General features: G+C 40.1%; 1 protein-coding gene across 6 annotated transcripts in view; it reads left to right on the forward strand.

Annotated features, from left to right (window-relative positions):
- Window positions 1–17,043, forward strand: part of F8 (coagulation factor VIII) — a 218,915-nt gene that overhangs the window by 126,618 nt on the left and 75,254 nt on the right. For all 6 annotated transcript variants that reach the window (XR_012091877.1, XM_073013275.1, XM_073013274.1 and 3 more), the window contains one exon: window positions 4,300–7,405. Coding sequence is in view for 5 of the 6 variants with exons in the window: in XM_073013275.1 (XP_072869376.1) it covers window positions 4,300–7,405 (3,106 nt within the window). In the remaining variant the exon portion in view is untranslated. The remainder of the gene's footprint in view (window positions 1–4,299; window positions 7,406–17,043) is intronic.

Here is a 17,043-nt window from a genome sequence, read left to right on the forward strand (position 1 = left end):
GTTTTACTGTGATCACATAACATACTCTGTATTATCTCAATCGTTTGAAATTTGTTGAGACTTGCTGTATGCCCAGTAAATAATTTAATTTGATAAATGGCCCACTGCATTTGAAACAAATATGTCTCTGCTGTTGTTGGGTAGAGTATCATATATTTGTCTATTATGTCAAGTTGCTTTATCATGTTTTTAAAATCCTTATAAACTTCCTGATATTTTGTCTGTTTCTGACAGACGTGGAGGAAACTGTGACATCTCTGTGATTGTTGAGTTTGTTATTTTGCTGTTTGTATTTGTTAGTAAGATGTTTCAAAATAAATAAGGCAAAATAAAATCAGGTGCTTACAAATTTAAGATTGTATTCTTATTAGATCAATTCTTTCATCTTTGTGAAATGTCCTTTTTGTCTGAAGTACTACTTGTTGCCTTAAATGTCTGCATTGTCTAAAATTTATGCACCTGCACTATCATCTTTATTTTGGTTAATGTTTGTGTGGTATATGTTTCCCATTCTTTTCTTTTCAACCTATCTGTATCCTTATATTTACAGTGTGTCTTTTTTTTCAACATTTTCTGTAGTGCAAGTCTGTTGGTTAATTAATTTTGTCAGGTTTTGCTTCTCTGAAAAGTCTTTATTTCTGTTTTTGAATTACATATTCACCTTGTATAGAATTCTGGGTTTGTGGTTGTTGTTTGTGTTTTATTACATTTTGTTTTATTGGTTTTCCCTCAGCACTTTAAAAATGCCACTCCATTGTTTCTGCTTGCATAGTTTTTCACAATAAGTTTGCTGTAATTCCCATTTGTGTTCAACTGTATATAATGTATCTTTTTTAAAAAATCTGGATGCCTTCAAGCTCTTTACTTTGATTTTCGTGTGTGTGTGTGTGTGTGTATGTGTGTGTGTATGTGTGTGTGTTCTACTTTGGCATTCTCTAGGCTTCTTCAATCTGTGATTTGGTATCTCATTAATTTTGAAAAATATTTATCATCTGTGTCTTCAAATATTGTTTCTAATTTTTTCTCTTCTTCTGGTATTGCATTTACATATGTTATACTGTTCAATTTGTCACACAGTTCTTGAGTATGCTGTTCTAGTTTGTTTTCTCACTATTTTTCCTTCTAGTTGTTCAGTTTTGTTCCCATTTATTGACCTATTTTTACTTCAATAATTGTTTCCTGGGTTGTTGAGTTAACTGATGAACTCATAGATGGCATACAATTTATCTTTTTATTCTTGTGTCACTTGTGCTTTTGATGTCACATCTAGGAAGGCTTTGCCTCGCCCAAGGCCACATTTACTTCCATATTTTCTTCTAAGAGTTTGACAGTTTTAGCTGTTACATATATGTCTATGATCTAGTTTGAATAAATTTTTGTGTATGGTGTGAAGAAGAGGTCTAACCTCTTTTTTATCTTTTGCATGTAAATATCCAGTTGTCCTGGCACCATTTGTTGAAAGTATGATTCTTTTCCCATTAAGTCATCTTGACACCCTTGTTGAAAATCAATTGACCATAAATGTGAGAGCTTGTTTCTGAACTCTCCATTCTGTTCCATTGACCCATATGTCTTCTATAAATTCTTATAGCTAATTCTACATTAGACTTTGGTTTTCAGATGTGGTAATCTCATTAGATTATGGTGACATGTGTATGCCCTTTCCAGTCTTAAATTATAGAAGCTATGTCTTTGTGGTTTTAAATTATGGAAGCTGTGTCTTCTTGTGTTTTAGCATGGCAAGATATTTGTTCTTACTTTTCCTCTAGAATCTGCAGTGGATTACTTTCAAAAGTAGGTATTGCTTCTAAGTTTCCTGACTTCTGTTTCCTTCTCCCTGTTCTGTAGTATCTCTATAGATTGCATGTCTTCTCTTATCCTTAAACAAGGTACAAAAATGTTCTGATCAAGGTTTGCTAGCAGAGAGGATAAGTGGCTTGCTCTTAGCTTAACTCTCTGTCTACTTAATGGATGTTGAATTCCCTTCTTAACTCAACAACTAGAAGAAAGGTTAAGATAAACTAACCCCAGTCCAATATCTAGTTTCTACTGGACTTTTATATGTCTTCTATGGTGGCTTCTCTCCTCTTACTTCCTTTACTGTCTGTGCAGGATGTGATCAGCTGGGCTCTCTCTCTCTGAGTTACTTTGGTAGTATTACTAGTTTCAAGATCGGATAATAGCTTACGGAATTAATTAGTTCAGTGAAAGCCCTGGTTTGATCACAGAGGCAGAGACAGAGCTATATTTGTAGTGCTGACTAGACCCCAAACTTGGCCAGGTAGCTTGTACCTGTGTCAAAAGTTGGAGGAGGAGATTGACAGCTGAGGTGTCTCCAAGGGAATTACAATTATTTTCATTTTCTTTGTGTCTGTAATTATGTCTCTTTTCTTCAAATTTTGTATATGTGAAATTTCTTAATTTTTGTTTGGCTATTTATTTTATTGACTTTTTCATCAAACAACCAACTCTTCTTTAAGCACTTGGATTGAAATGTGTTAATTAATTATATTGTTTTAAATTTACCATTAGTCACACATACAATACAAAAAGATATTTTCATTACAAAATTTTAACCCAAGCAGTTAAAACTAAACTCCAGCTTGATCACCATTCCTAATACCAGGCCCTTCTCAGAGGGGAGGGTAAGTAAAAGTCCATTTTGATAACTAGTTTAACCAGAATCTTTCATTGTTTCCCTGTTTTTCTTATAATGTCTTCCTTTGAATTATCCTTTTTTTTCAAGAGTTCCATCATACGATGTATTCCTTTTTGCTTACAGATTGACCTCCTAGAGGCATGCATCCCCCTACTCCAGTCTGAGCTGGTTCTCTCTAGGCCTGAGGCTCAGTTATCAACTTGGGACTTTTATTTATCCTTCCTCAGGATAGGTACCTGGTTCTTGGATACCAGGTCTTTCTCTTGTTTGATATACTCCTTTATTTTGGTGGCAAACATTCCGTAATCACTTCCTGAGAATGGTGACATTTGAGGTAGATTTTCTGAGTCTTTATATGTTAGAATATGTTTTTATTCTCCTTTGCCACTTGATTGATAATTTGGCTGCACATAGAATGTAGGCATTCACAGGGCTTTTGGGAGCAGCTTCCCTTGAGGAGAAGGTAGATACAGTTAAGATCTTCCCTGCAAAGACTGTGTGAAATGACAAGGCTGTTGAGGTACCCAACAGGTAGCTTGGTAAAGGTATATCTTGTCTCTTACGTTTATGCATCTACTTTACCACCATGGAATTAGCCTATTATAATTTATTGCATTCCTTCACTCAGCTAATCTTGTTCATGGTAGAAATTTTATTTTTTATTTTTTATTTTTATTTTTATTTTATTTTATTTTTTGAGACGGAGTCTTGCTCTGTCACCCAGGCTGGAGCGCAGTGGCGTGCAATCTGGGCTCACTGCAAGCTCCGCCTCTGGGTTCACGCCATTCTCCTGCCTCAGCCACCCAAGTAGCTGGGACTACAGGCATGCACCACCATGCCCGGCTAATGTTTTGTATTTTTAGTAGAGACAGGGTTTCACTGCATTAGCCAGGATGGTCTCCATCTCCTGACCACCCGCCTCAGCCTCCCAAAGTGCTGGGATTACAGGCGTGAGCCACCATGCTCAGCCATGGTAGAAATTAGTATTGCTAGTATCATGGTAGAATTTTATATTAGCTGGATCCTAGACCTAAATGCTTCTTCCTTGTGCTTACGTATTCTGCAAGTAGGTGACGGTGGATGCTAGGTATTGTGTTATGTGATTTCATTGTATTATATGATGGGGTAGATACTATTAGCCTCATTTGCAAATTAGAAACCTATTATTCAGAAAGCTTAAGTAACTTTCTCAAAGTCACATGGCTGGTGAATGGTAGAACTGGGATTTGAATCCAGGCAATCTGATGGATTCAAGAGGAACCTGTGCCACTATGTGATATAGCAATAACATCTAGCTAATATACTTTCCTGAATTAAATCACTGTCATATTCAGAGTTCTGTGTCACTATTAAGACCCTCCACTATTGTGTATATTAATTACATTTCCCCATTTTAATCCCAATATCTATTCATTTTTATCACAGTCTTTTCTTATGGTCAGAAACAGGCATAGAACAACAGCAGCAATGCAAAAACCACTTTTATATTACATGTTCCAGGGATTTAACCCAATGACCTGTGATATAATGATACTGACTGGTATTTTTTTCATTTATCTGGGAATGGGAGAGAACCTCTAACAGAACGTTTTAGAATCTGTGTTATGAGTAACCAGAGTCTTATTCTTCCTCATCTCCAGGCCTATGGATTCTGGGGTGCCACAACTCAGACTTTCGGAACAGAGGCATGACCGCCTTACTGAAGGTTTCTAGTTGTGACAAGAACACTGGTGATTATTACGAGGACAGTTATGAAGATATTTCAACATACTTGCTGAGTAAAAACAATGCCATTGAGCCAAGAAGTTTCTCCCAGAATTCAAGACACCCTAGCCCTAGGCAAAAGCAATTTAATGCCACCACAATTCCCAAAAATGACATAGAGAAGACTGACCCTTGGTTTGCACACAGAACACCAGTGCCTAAAGTACAGAATGTCTCCTCTAGTGATTTGCTGATGCTCTTGCGACAGAGTCCTACTCCACATGGGCTATCCTTATCTGATCTCCAAGAAGCCGAATATGAGACTTTTTCTGATGATCCATCGCCTGGAGCAATAGACACTGATAACAACCTGTCTAAAATGACACACCTCAGGCCACAGTCCCATCACAGTGGGGACATGGTATTCACCCCTGAGCCAGACCTCCAATTAAGATTAAATGAGAAACTGGGGACAACTGTAGCAACAGAGTTGAAGAAACTTGATTTTAAAGTTTCTAGTTCATCAAATAATCTGATTTCAACAATTCCATCAGACAATTTGGCAGCAGGTAATGATAATACAAGTTCCTTAGGACCCCCAAATATGCCAGTTCATTATGAGAGTCCATTAGATACCACTCTATCTGGCAAAAAGTCATCTCCCCTTATTGAGTCTGGTGGACCTCTGAGTTTGAGTGAAGAAAATAATGATTCAAAGTTGTTAGAATCAGGTTTAATGAATAGCCAAGAAAGTTCATGGGGAAAAAATGTATGGTCAACAGACAGTGGTAGGTTATTTAAAGAGAAGAGAGCTCATGGACCTGCTTTGTTGACTAAAGATAATGCCTTATTCAAAGTTAGCATCTCTTTGTTAAAGATAAACAAAACTTCCAATAATTCAGCAACTAATAGAAAGACTCACATTGATGGCCCATCATTATTAGTTGAGAATAGTCCATCAGTCTGGCAAAATATATTAGAAAGTGATACTGAGTTTCAAAAAGTGACACCTTTGATTCATGACAGAATGCTTACGGACAAAAATACTACAACTTTGAGGCTAAATCATATGTCAAATAAAACTACTTCATCGAAAAACATGGAAATGGTCCAACAAAAAATAGAGGGCCCCATACTACCAGATGCAGAAAATCCAGATATGTCATTCTTTAAGATGCTATTCTTACCAGAATCAGCAAATTGGATACAAAGGACTCATGGAAAGAACTCCCTGAACTCGGGGCAAGGCCCCAGTCCAAAACTATTCATATCCTTAGGACCAGAAAACTCTGTGGAAGGTCAGAATTTCTTGTCTGAGAAAAATAAAGTGGTAGTAGGAAAGGGTGAACTTACAAAGGATATAGGACTCAAAGAGATAGTTTTTCCAAGCAACAGAAACCTATTTCTTACTAACTTGGATAATTTACATGAAAATAATACACACAATCAAGAAAAAAAAATTCAGGAAGAAATAGAAAGAAAGGAAACATTAATCCAAGATAATGTAGTTTTGCCTCAGATACATACAGTGACTGGCACTAAGAATTTCATGAAGAACCTTTTCTTACTGAGCACTAGGCAAAATGTAGAAGGTTCATATGAGGGGGCATATGCTCCAGTACTTCAAGATTTTAGGTCATTAAGTGATTCAACAAATAGAACAAAGAACCACATGGCTCATTTCTCAGTAAAAGGGGAGGAAGAAAACTTGGAAGGTTTGGGAAATCAAACAAAGCAAATTGTAGAGAAATATCCACACACCACAAGGATATCTCCTAATCCAAGCCAGCAAAATTTTGTCACGCAACGTGGTAAGAGAGCTTTGAAACAATTCAGACTCCCACTAGAAGAAACAGAACTTGAAAAAAGGCTAATTGTGGAGGACACCTCAACCCAGTGGTCCAAAAACATAAAACATTTGACCCCAAGCACCCTCACACAGATAGACTACAATGAGAAGGAGAAAGGAGCCATTACTCAGTCTCCCTTATCAGATTGTCTTACGAGGAGTCATAGCATCACTCAAGCAAATAGATCTCCATTACCCATTGCAAAGGTATCATCATTTCCATCTATTAGACCTATGGATCTGACCAGGGTCCTATTCCAAGACAACTTTTCTCATCTTCCAGCACCATCTTACAGAAAGAAAGATTCTGGGGTCCAAGAAAGCAGTCATTTCTTACAAGGAGTCAAAAAAAATAACCTTTCTTTAGCTATTCTAACCTTGGAGATGATTGGTGATCAAAGAGAGGTTGGCTCCCTGGTGACAAGTGCCACAAATTCAGTCACGTACAAGAAAGTTGAGAACACTGTTTTCTTGAAACCAGGCTTGCCCGAAACATCTGGCAAAGTTGAATTGCTTCCAAAAGTTCGCATTTATCAGAAGGACCTTTTCCCTACAGAAACTAGCAGTGGGTCTCCTGGCCATCTGGATCTCATGGAAGGGAGCCTTCTTCAGGAAACAGAGGGGGCAATTAAGTGGAAGGAAGCAAATAGACCTGGAAAAATTCCCTTTCTGAGAGGAGCAACAGAAAGCTCTGCAAAGACTCCTTCCAAGCTATTGGATCCTCTTGCTTGGGATAACCACTATGGTACTCAGATACCAAAAGAAGAGTGGAAATCCCAAGAGAAGTCACCAGAAAACACAGCTTTTAAGAAAAAGGATACCATTTTGCCCCTGAACCCTTGTGAAAGCAATCATACAATAGCAGCAATAAATGAGGAACAAAATGAGCCCCAAATAGAAGTCACCTGGGCAAAGCAAGGTGGGACTGAAAGGCTGTGCTCTCAAAACCCACCAGTCTTGAAACGTCATCAAAGGGAAATAAGTCTTAATACTCTTCAGTCAGATCAAGAGGAAATTGACTATGATGATACCATCTCAGTTGAAATGAAGAAGGAAGATTTTGACATTTATGGTGAGGATGAAAATCAGAGCCCCCGCAGCTTTCAAAAGAAAACACGACACTATTTTATTGCTGCAGTGGAGCGGCTCTGGGATTATGGGATGAGTAGTTCCCCGCATGTTCTAAGAAACAGGTATGAATTCATTGGTTACTCCTTTGCTCTGCTTTTGTGACATTTGACTTTACCAGATGATGATACCAACAATGAGAGTTAGAGGATGAAAAATCAAGGTGGCTTGAAACTCTTAACTCTGGTGATATAGAAGAGAGGTTTACAAGAGGGTAGAGGAATCAGGGTCAAGAAGGAGCAATGGGGAGCAGGAAGAAAGTCAACCTCAGCTATCAACCTTATGAGCTGCAGGGGAGATCTTAGTCTCATCAGAGAACTTTAAGTGAGGCAGAAGAAGTGAGTTCATGTTAAAGAGGTTAAGGACTTGTGGAGGATTGGTTTTCATGATACTGGGGATCCAGAGGGCAAAGTAGGAGGATTTTATTTTTAGGTGAGTAGAGGGAGGTTGGGTGGTCAAGTAGCACAGAGAAATGTGGAATATAAACATAAGGAGAGTCAGTCAGTCAGCAAATATTTATGGAGCACCTGCTACATGCCAGACACTTTTGTACACATTGGAGTACAGCACAGCAGGAGCTTATATTCTGTTGGAAAGAGCAAGAGACAAGTTAGTACAAAACTAAATAAGGCAATCTCAATGGTGTTATTCAGAAGATAGAATAGAATAATATGGTAGAGAGAATAATATGATAGAGTAATATGGTAGAGTGTTACATTAGCTGTGGTGGTCACAGAAATAATCTTTGAGGAGTTGAGACCTAAATGATGATAAGAGGCCAGCTGATGGAGCTCTGAGAGAAGATGTTTCCAGACAGAGGGAACAGAAAAGGCAAAGGCCCTGAGAATGGAAAAAGTTTAGCATGTTTGAGGAACAAGAAGGGACAAGCATGACTTGTCACTTTCCCACCTTGCTTTCTAGCTCAACTAAGCCCTTATTGCTGCACAGCAACCATAGAATATTTCCCTAGTCCACTGACTTTCTCATTCTCCTGGACCTCTATCTTAGATTTTCTGTGTTTTCCTTACATCTAAAACACCTTTTTTCCATTCTCCAATGCCCATTTTCACTCTTAGCTGATACTGTGCAATGAACCTCCATAGACTCCCAGCATCACATTTACTGGCATTTGTACCCATATACTCTGCCTGCACACTTATTACAATAAATAGAATATCTGTGCTCCTAAGGCCAACCTCTCCAGTTTTGTACTTGATTCCCATCTCTTCTCCCTTCATAAAAAATGTTGCTCCAGCAATTTCTCCGTTTCTCCCTTACATCATCAATTTCTCTCTCCACTAGATTAATCTCAACATCAATTATGCTATTATTTCCTCCCCTATCTTTACAGAAACCATCTTAAAATAATTGTCCCTGCTTGCAGCCTTTGCATCTTTTCCTGCCATTCTCTCCTCTTTAACCCACCCCAAAGAAGCTGTTATCACTATTATTTTATAAGAACTACATTTTCAAGGTCATTATTGATCTTTACATTACTAATTCCTAGTCCTCATCTTATTTGAATTCTCAGTAGTATTTGAGAGGGGATTACTCCATCCCTGATACAGGTTCTCACTTGGTTTCTCTAACACCACTTTTCTTCACTTTTCTACTAAACTCACTGCCAATCTTTGTCAACTTTGTGAGTCCTTCTTCATCCCCCTAATCTTTAAAGGTTAGAGTGCTCCAGGGATTAGTTGTCCAACTTCTCCTTTATTTTGTTTTTACTCACTCTGTGATGATATTGTTTAGCCTCATGATTTTAAGTACTATCTATCTGCAGATAATTCCAGTTGAATATCTGGAGATATTCTCAGATCTCTCTCCTGAAGTCAAAATTTACATATCAACTCCCTACCTTAACATGTACACAATTAGACTCTTAATTCCTACCCCTTCCCCAAACCTGCTGATTGCCCAGCCTTCTCCATGGCAATAAAAAACCATTCCTGGCCAGGCATAGTGGCTCACTCCTGTAATCCCAGCAGTAGGGGAAGCTGAGGCAAGTGGATTGGTTGAGCCCGGGAGTTCAAGATCAGCCTGGGCAACATGGCGAAACCTCATCTCTATTAAAAATACAAAAATTAGCCAGGCATGGTGGTGCACACCTGTAGTCCCAGCTACTCAGGAGGCTGAGGCACGAGAATCGCTTGAACTGGGGAGGCGGAGGTTGCAGTGAGCCGAGATGGCCTCACTGCACTCCAGCCTGGGCGACAGAGTCAGACTTGGTCTCAAATAAATAAATAAATAAATAAAACCATTTCCTATTTCAGTTATTCAGTCCACAGACCTTGAAGTTCTCCAACTTTTTTTTTTCTTACATTAACATCTAATCTGTAAAGGATCCTGTATTAGTCCATTTTCACACTGCTGATAAATACTTACCTGAGACTGGGCAATTTACAAAAGAAAAAAGTTTAATGGACTCACAGTTCCACATGGCTGGGGAGGCCTCACAATCATGGCAGAAGGCAGGGAGGAGCAAGTCATGTCTTACATGGATGGCACAGGCAAAGAGAGAGAGCTTGTGCAGGGAAACTCCTCTTTTTAAAACCATCAGATCTTGTGAGACTTATTCACTATCACAAGAACAGCAAGGGAAGGACCAGCTGCCATGATTCAATTACCTCTTATCAGGTCCCCCCGACAAAACATGGGAATTCAAGATGAGATTTGGGTAGGGACACAGCCAAATCATATCATTCCACCCTGTCCCCTCCCAAATCTCATGTCCTCACATTTCAAAACAAATCATGCCTTCCCAACAGTCCCCCAAAGTCATAACTTATTTCAGCATTAACTCAAAAGTCCACAGTCCAGTGTCTCATCTGAGACAAGGCAAGTCCCTTCCACCTACGAGCATGTAAAGTCAAAAGCAAGTTAGTTACTTCCTAGATACAATGGGGTATAGGCATTGGGTAAATACAGCCATTCCAAATGGGAGAAATTGGCCAAAACAAAGGGCCTACAGGCCCCATGCAAGTCTGAAATTCTATGGGGCAGTCAAATCTTAAATCTCTAAAATGATCTCCTTTGACTCCATGTCTTGCATCTGGGTCATGCTGATGCAAGAGGTAGGTGCCCATGGTCTTGGGCAGCTCCACCCCTGTGGCTTTGCAGGGTACAGCCTCCCTCGTGTCTGCCTTCATGGGCTAGCATTGTCTGTAGCTTTTCCAGATGCTGGTGCAAGCTTTTGGTGGATCTACCGTTCTGGCGTCTGGAGGACGGTGGCCCTCTTCTCACAGCTCCACTAGGTGGTACCCCAGTAGGGACTCTGTGTGGGTGCTCTGAGCCCACATTTCCCTTCAGCACTGCCCTAGCAGAGGTTCTACATGAGGGCCAACCCCCACAGCAAACTTCTGCTTAGGCATCCAGGCATTTTCATACATCTTCTGAAATCTAAGCAGACGTTCCCAAACCCTAATTCTTGACTTCTGTGCACTCACAGGCTCAACATCATGTGGAAGCTGCCAAGGCTTGGGACTTGCAGCCTCTGAAGCCATGGCTGGAGCTCTGCATTGGCCCCTTTCAGCCATGGCTGTAGCAGCTGGGACACAGGGCACCAAGTCCCTAGGCTGCACACAGCACAGGGACCCTGGGCCCGGCCCATGAAACAACTTTTTCCTCTTAGGCCTCTGGGCCTGTGATGGGAGGGGCTGCTGTGAAGACCTCTGACATGCCCTGCAGACATTTTCCCCATTGTCTTGGGGATTAACATTCAGCTCCTCATTGCTTATGCAAATTTCTGCAGCCCGCTTGAATTTCTCCTCAGAAAATGGAATTTTCTTTTCTATAACATTGTCAGGCTGCAAATTTTCCAGACTTTTATGCTCTGCTTCCCTTATGAAAATGAATGCCCTTAATAGCACCCAAGTTGCCTCTTGAATGCTTTGCTGCTTAAAAAAATTTCTTCTACCAGATAACCTAAATCATCTCTTTCAAATTCGAAGTTCCACAAATCTCTAGGGCAGGGGCAAAATGCCACCAGTCTCTTTGCTAAAACATGACAAGAGTTACCTTTGCTCCAGTTCCCAAGAACTTCCTCATCTCTATCTGAGACCACCTCAGCCTGGATTTCATTGTCCATATTATTATCAGCATTTTGGTCAAAGCCATTCAACAAGTCTCTAGGGAGTTCCAAACTTTCCCACATTTTCCTGTCTTCTTCTGAGCCCTCCAAACTGTTCCAACCTCTGCCTGTTACCCAGTTCCAAAGTCGCTTCCACATTTTCGGGTATCTTTTCAGCAGCACCCCACTCTACTGGTACCAACTTACTGTATTAGTCTGTCCTCACACTGCTGATAAAAATATGCCTGAGACTGGGAAATTTACAAAGGAAAGAGGTTTTATGGACTTACTGTTCCACATGGCTGGGGAGGCCTCAAAATTATGGCAGATGGCAAGGAGGAGCAAGTCATGTCATACATGGATGGCAGCAGGCAAAGAAAGAACACTTGTGCAGGAAAACTCCTCTTTTTTTTTTTTTTTTTCTTTTTAAATGGAATTTTGCTCTGTCACCCAGGCTGGAGTCAGTGGCGTGATCTCGGCTCACTGCAACCTCCACCTCCCGGGTTCAAGTGATTCTCCTGCCTCAGCCTTCCAAGTAGCTGGTACTACAGGCATGTGCCACCATGCCCAGCTAATTTTTGTATTTTTAGTAGAGATGGGGTTTCACCATATTGGCCAGACTGGTCTCTAACTCCTGACCTTATGATCCACCCACCTCAGCCTCACAAAGTGCTGGGATTACAGGTGAGAACCACTGTGCCCGGCCAAAAACTCTTATTTTTAAAACCATCAGCTCTCATGAGACGTATTCACTATCACAAGAACAGCACAGGAAAGACCTGCCCCCATGATTCAATTACCTCCCACCAGGTCCCTCCCACAACACATGGGAATTCAAGATGAGATTTGGGTGGGGACACAGCCAAACCATATCAGATCCTGTTGGCTATAATTTCAAAAAATAATCAGGGTTGATTATGTACTTAGTATTGAATAAGATGAAAATGTACTGAAATGGAACGATGAAGATAATTGACCAGGGAAAGCAGGTTACAAGCCAAGAGAGGATACAGTGTCACTTCGGATGCCATAAAAGTGATGTTTTTATTTTTTGAATGTTATTTGCCTATATTTTCAAATTATCTACACTGCATATGCACTGCTTCTGTAATAATAAAAGGGTACTAAAATAATAAAATCAAGTCTATAAATCACACACACACACACACACACACACACACACACACACCAGCCTCTTCTCTACACCTCAGTGACTACCATCCAGATCTAAACTATCATCAACTCTCATCTGAATTATTGCAGGAAGCCATTGCAGTAATTCAGATGAGAGTTGATAGAAAGCCTTCCTGCTTCCAACCTTACCCTCATATAGTCTTTTCCCAACATTGCATCTAAAGTAGTTTTTCAAATTGCAATTCTGATCACTGTTCTCTGCTTCAAATCCTCCAGTGGATTTTCATCTCACTCAGTAAATTCCAAAGACTTCACCATGGCCTTCAAGACCGTATGAAATTTGACCCTCTGCAACCTCTCTGCCCTCATCTGTTACCATTGTCTCCTGTTAATCCTGCCCCAGCCACACTGACCTCCTTGTTCTTCTCAAATGGACCAGATATGCTCCTGTTTCTAGACCATTACAGTTTCTGTTCTCTATATTTAAAATTATGTCCCCTGATACTCTAATGCTAGTTCTCTTACTTCCTTCAAGACGCTGCTCAAATTTCATTTTATCAGTGAGGCTTTCCCTAAACACTGTGTGTAAATATTACTCCCATCATTTTTTTTCAATGCACTTAACAGTGCCTGAAATATTATATATTTATTTCTTTATTGTCTATCTTCTCTGACTATAAGTTAAGCTCATTAAGAACACAAACTTTGGAGGTATTGTTTAATAGTGTGTCCCCAGAACTTTGAACAGTGCCTGGCACATGGTAGATGTTCAAATAAATGTATGTTGAATGAATTAGTAAATGATAAATGTAGGGAGACAAAAGCAGGTCTCCCATTTATGTCCAAACTCTAGGACTCTAGGAAAGACCAATTATATGGAACACAGCATCCATGGGCAAGAATGGAGGCAGAGATACCAGTTAAGATGCTATTGCGGTCATACAGATAAAAGAAGACAGTTATTTAGACCAGTGTGGTGGTGATAGAAATGGAAAGAAATGGAAGGATGTTGGGTATAATTTAAGATAAGCATATAAGACTGGCTGTTAATTGAGTATGGGAAGAATGAGGAGAGAGGATGTAAAGAACATTTTTAAGTTTTGTCCTGAGCAAGTAGGTGAATGATGGTGTCATTTAGTGAGATATGGAAGGCTTGAGGTAGAACAGATTTATTTGAGGAAACACTGAAGGGTCTGTTTTTTGCATATTAGGTTTGAGATGCCAATTAGATACCTAAATTGAGATGTTTAGTAGGCAGCTTGATGTATGAGTCTGGATAGTTAAGGAAGAGGTCTGTGCTAAAGATATAAATTTAGGAGTCATAAGCACATAGATAGCATTCAAATAACACTTAATGGGGTAAGCAAGGAAATACAAATAGATGTAAACCACTCTAACTTTAAGCTTGGTCCCTGTCTTAGTTTGTTTTCACCCTGCTGCTAAAGACATACCCAAGACTGGGCAATTTACCAGAGAAAGAGGTTTAATGGAATTACAGTTCCACATGGCTGGGAAGGCCTCACAATCACGCTGGAAGGCAAGGAGGAGCAAGTCACATCTTACATGGATGGCAGCAGGCAAGAAGAGAGCTTGTGCAAGGAGAGTCTCCCTTATAAAACCATCAGATCTCATGATAGTGGATAAGTGGAGACTTATCCACTATCATGAGAACAGCACGGGAAAGATCTGCCCCCGTGATTCAATTACCTCCCAACGGGTCCCTCCCAAGACACGTGGGAATTGTGGGAGTTACAATTCAAGATGAGATTTGGGTGGGGACACAGCCAAACCATATCAGTCCCTAAAGAGAAATATCCTCAAGATAATGGTGAATCAGTTAACTTTCACTTCATTAACTTACAGTCCAGTTTTCTATCATCTGTGTTATCTATTAAACCTCTATTCTTTTTTTGTGTGTGGTTATTCCAGCCACTATGGTGACTTTCCAAAACAGCTCACTTTATTTTTTGGATTGTGCTAATTGTGGATCCCTGGACGTACCCGCCCCCCTGCACCCGCCCCACATCCTACACAGCACAGACCCAATATCTCCTCCACATAACAGCTTTTCAGATACTTCTATCTTAGGTAACTCTTCTGTCCCAGCAAAATAGCTCCTATTCCTTCAAATCTTGCTCACTGGACCTTTTGTTTTGTTTTGTTTTCTTGCCCTTCTGGCCTTTCCAAATTTTTCTGGCCCTCTCTAAAGGGGTGTCAGACCCTCAGATTGAATTGCAGGGCTGATGTTCTGGACAATAGTTGTCTGATACAACTATTGTCTGGGCTGGTGGAATACTTCCTGAGCTGCTTCTCAATCATTTTCTTTCATTCTGTGATTCTCAGAGGCAAGAATGGTCCATGTGTTTGGGAACTGGTGTCTGTTGGCAGTTTATAATACTGATCTGAATTTTCCCCAAGTGGAGCATATGATCAGGAAGTCGCTAATGTCTGGGAATTTTTTTCAAACTTTTAAGTTCAGAGGTACAAGTGCAGGTTTCTTACATAGGTAAACTTACATCATGGGGGTTTGTTGAACAGATTATTCATTACCCAGGAATTAAGCCTAGTGCCCATCAGTTATTTTTCCTGATCCTCTCCCTCCTTGCACCCTCCACCTTCCAACAGGCCCCAATATGTGGTGTTCCCCTCTATGTGTCCATGTGTTCGCATCATTTAGCTCCCACTTATAAGTGAGAACATGTGGAATTTGAAACCTCTATTCTTGATCATAATTTAAGCCAGTTTTTGATTGGCAGTGTTCCCAGGCATCTGGCAGAAGAAAATATAAAATTTAAAGAAGAAATCAACTTTCTAGAACTCAAATTATTTTCATAAATGTTTCAAATACAATACCCAGAACAGAACGATATTAGGTACAAAAACAAATAAGAAAAAATAAGCAAGACATAACAGAAACAACAGAGAACCAAAATAAACTCACAGACCTAAGATCTTGGAATCAGCAGATACCATTATTAAAACATGAAGAAAGAATTGGTGGGTTGGTAGGTAAGTAAAAAAGAAATACTGTGAAATGCAGCATGTAGAGTTTTTTTAAGTGGAAAAATACAAAAGATATAATGAGATACATGCTCTTGTACAATGTGACCTTGCCACTCTGTCATTCAAGGAGTAGAGTATAATTCTCCTCTCCTTGATCTGGCCTGGCATTACAACTCCTGTGTGACCAATAGAATGGAACAAAAAATTGCAACCTGTGGATGTGGTGGAAGTGATGTTGTGTGATCCCTGAAGCTAGGCCAGAAAATACCATGCAGCCTATACCTGGTTCTCTTGGGATTTTCTCTCTGGAAAAATGTAGCCACCACATAAAAAGTCTGACCCTGGTGCCACAGTTCACATGTAGGCCCTTCGGTCAAGAGTCCCAGCTTAGCCCAGCTTTCTAGCATTCTCTACTAAGACACCAGACATGTGAATGAAGCCATTTTAGACCCTCCATACTAGCCCAGATGCCAGCTGTATATTACTGAGTGACTTCATTTGACACCATGAGGAGCAAAACTATTACCTAGCCAACCCCTGTTGGAATTCCTGACTCACAAAAAATCAGTATTATAATAAAATGGTTGCTGTTTTAAGCAACTAACGTTTAGAGGTAGTTTTTGATACAGCAACAGATAACCAGAAGAGACACATGGAGGACAGAGTGAGGAGGACTAAACTGTGTTTAATTGAAATCTCAGGAGGAAAGGAAAGAGGGATTAGAAAAGAAGCAATATTTGCAGAGGCAATGGCTTAATATTTTCCAGAATTTAAAAAATATATCAATACACAGGTTCAGGGAGCTCAACAAATCCCAACCAGGATAAATAAAAAATAAACACAAAGGCATATTCCATCAGAGTGAAACTGCAGAAACCCAAGAGAAAACTCTTCAAAGTAACCAAAGAAAAAAGACACACTCTCAAATGAGATGCAGACAGGCAAGTTTTCAATAGTACTAGTTAAAGATAGAAGCTGGGTGCAGTGGCACATGCTTGTATTCCCAGCTATTTGGAAGGCTGAGACAGGAGGATTGTTTGAGCCCAGGAATTCAAGACCAGCCTGGGCAACATAGCAAGGTCCCATCTCAAAAAGAGAAGAAGAAGAAAAGAAAAAAAAAGAGAGAAAGATAGAAGAACATGGTGGAATAGAAGGCTCCTGACTCTCCCTCCACCCATGGATGTACCAAATAAACATCTATTCACAGATCAGTTCCTTCTGAGGGAAAGTCAGAAATCAGTCAAGGGACTTCTACCCACTGGGCAACTGAGCAAAATTCTACATCAAATGGGTAAGAAAAGCTGAGGCATGAGCCCTGCCCCAGGCACTGCACCATACAATTGGGAAAAGAATCCCCAGCACCCAGATTCCCTCTGTGGAGAGGAGGGTTTGGACATTACATATAAGTCCCTAACTCTGAGGCTACCCACGGTTTGGCTCTTAAATCACCAACTCTGAGAACAGAGGATATTAAGCATATACAATTCTCTCTATACT

The sequence above is a fragment of the Chlorocebus sabaeus genome, chromosome X (assembly GCF_047675955.1).
Source record: "Chlorocebus sabaeus isolate Y175 chromosome X, mChlSab1.0.hap1, whole genome shotgun sequence".
Lineage (NCBI taxonomy): Eukaryota > Metazoa > Chordata > Mammalia > Primates > Cercopithecidae > Chlorocebus > Chlorocebus sabaeus.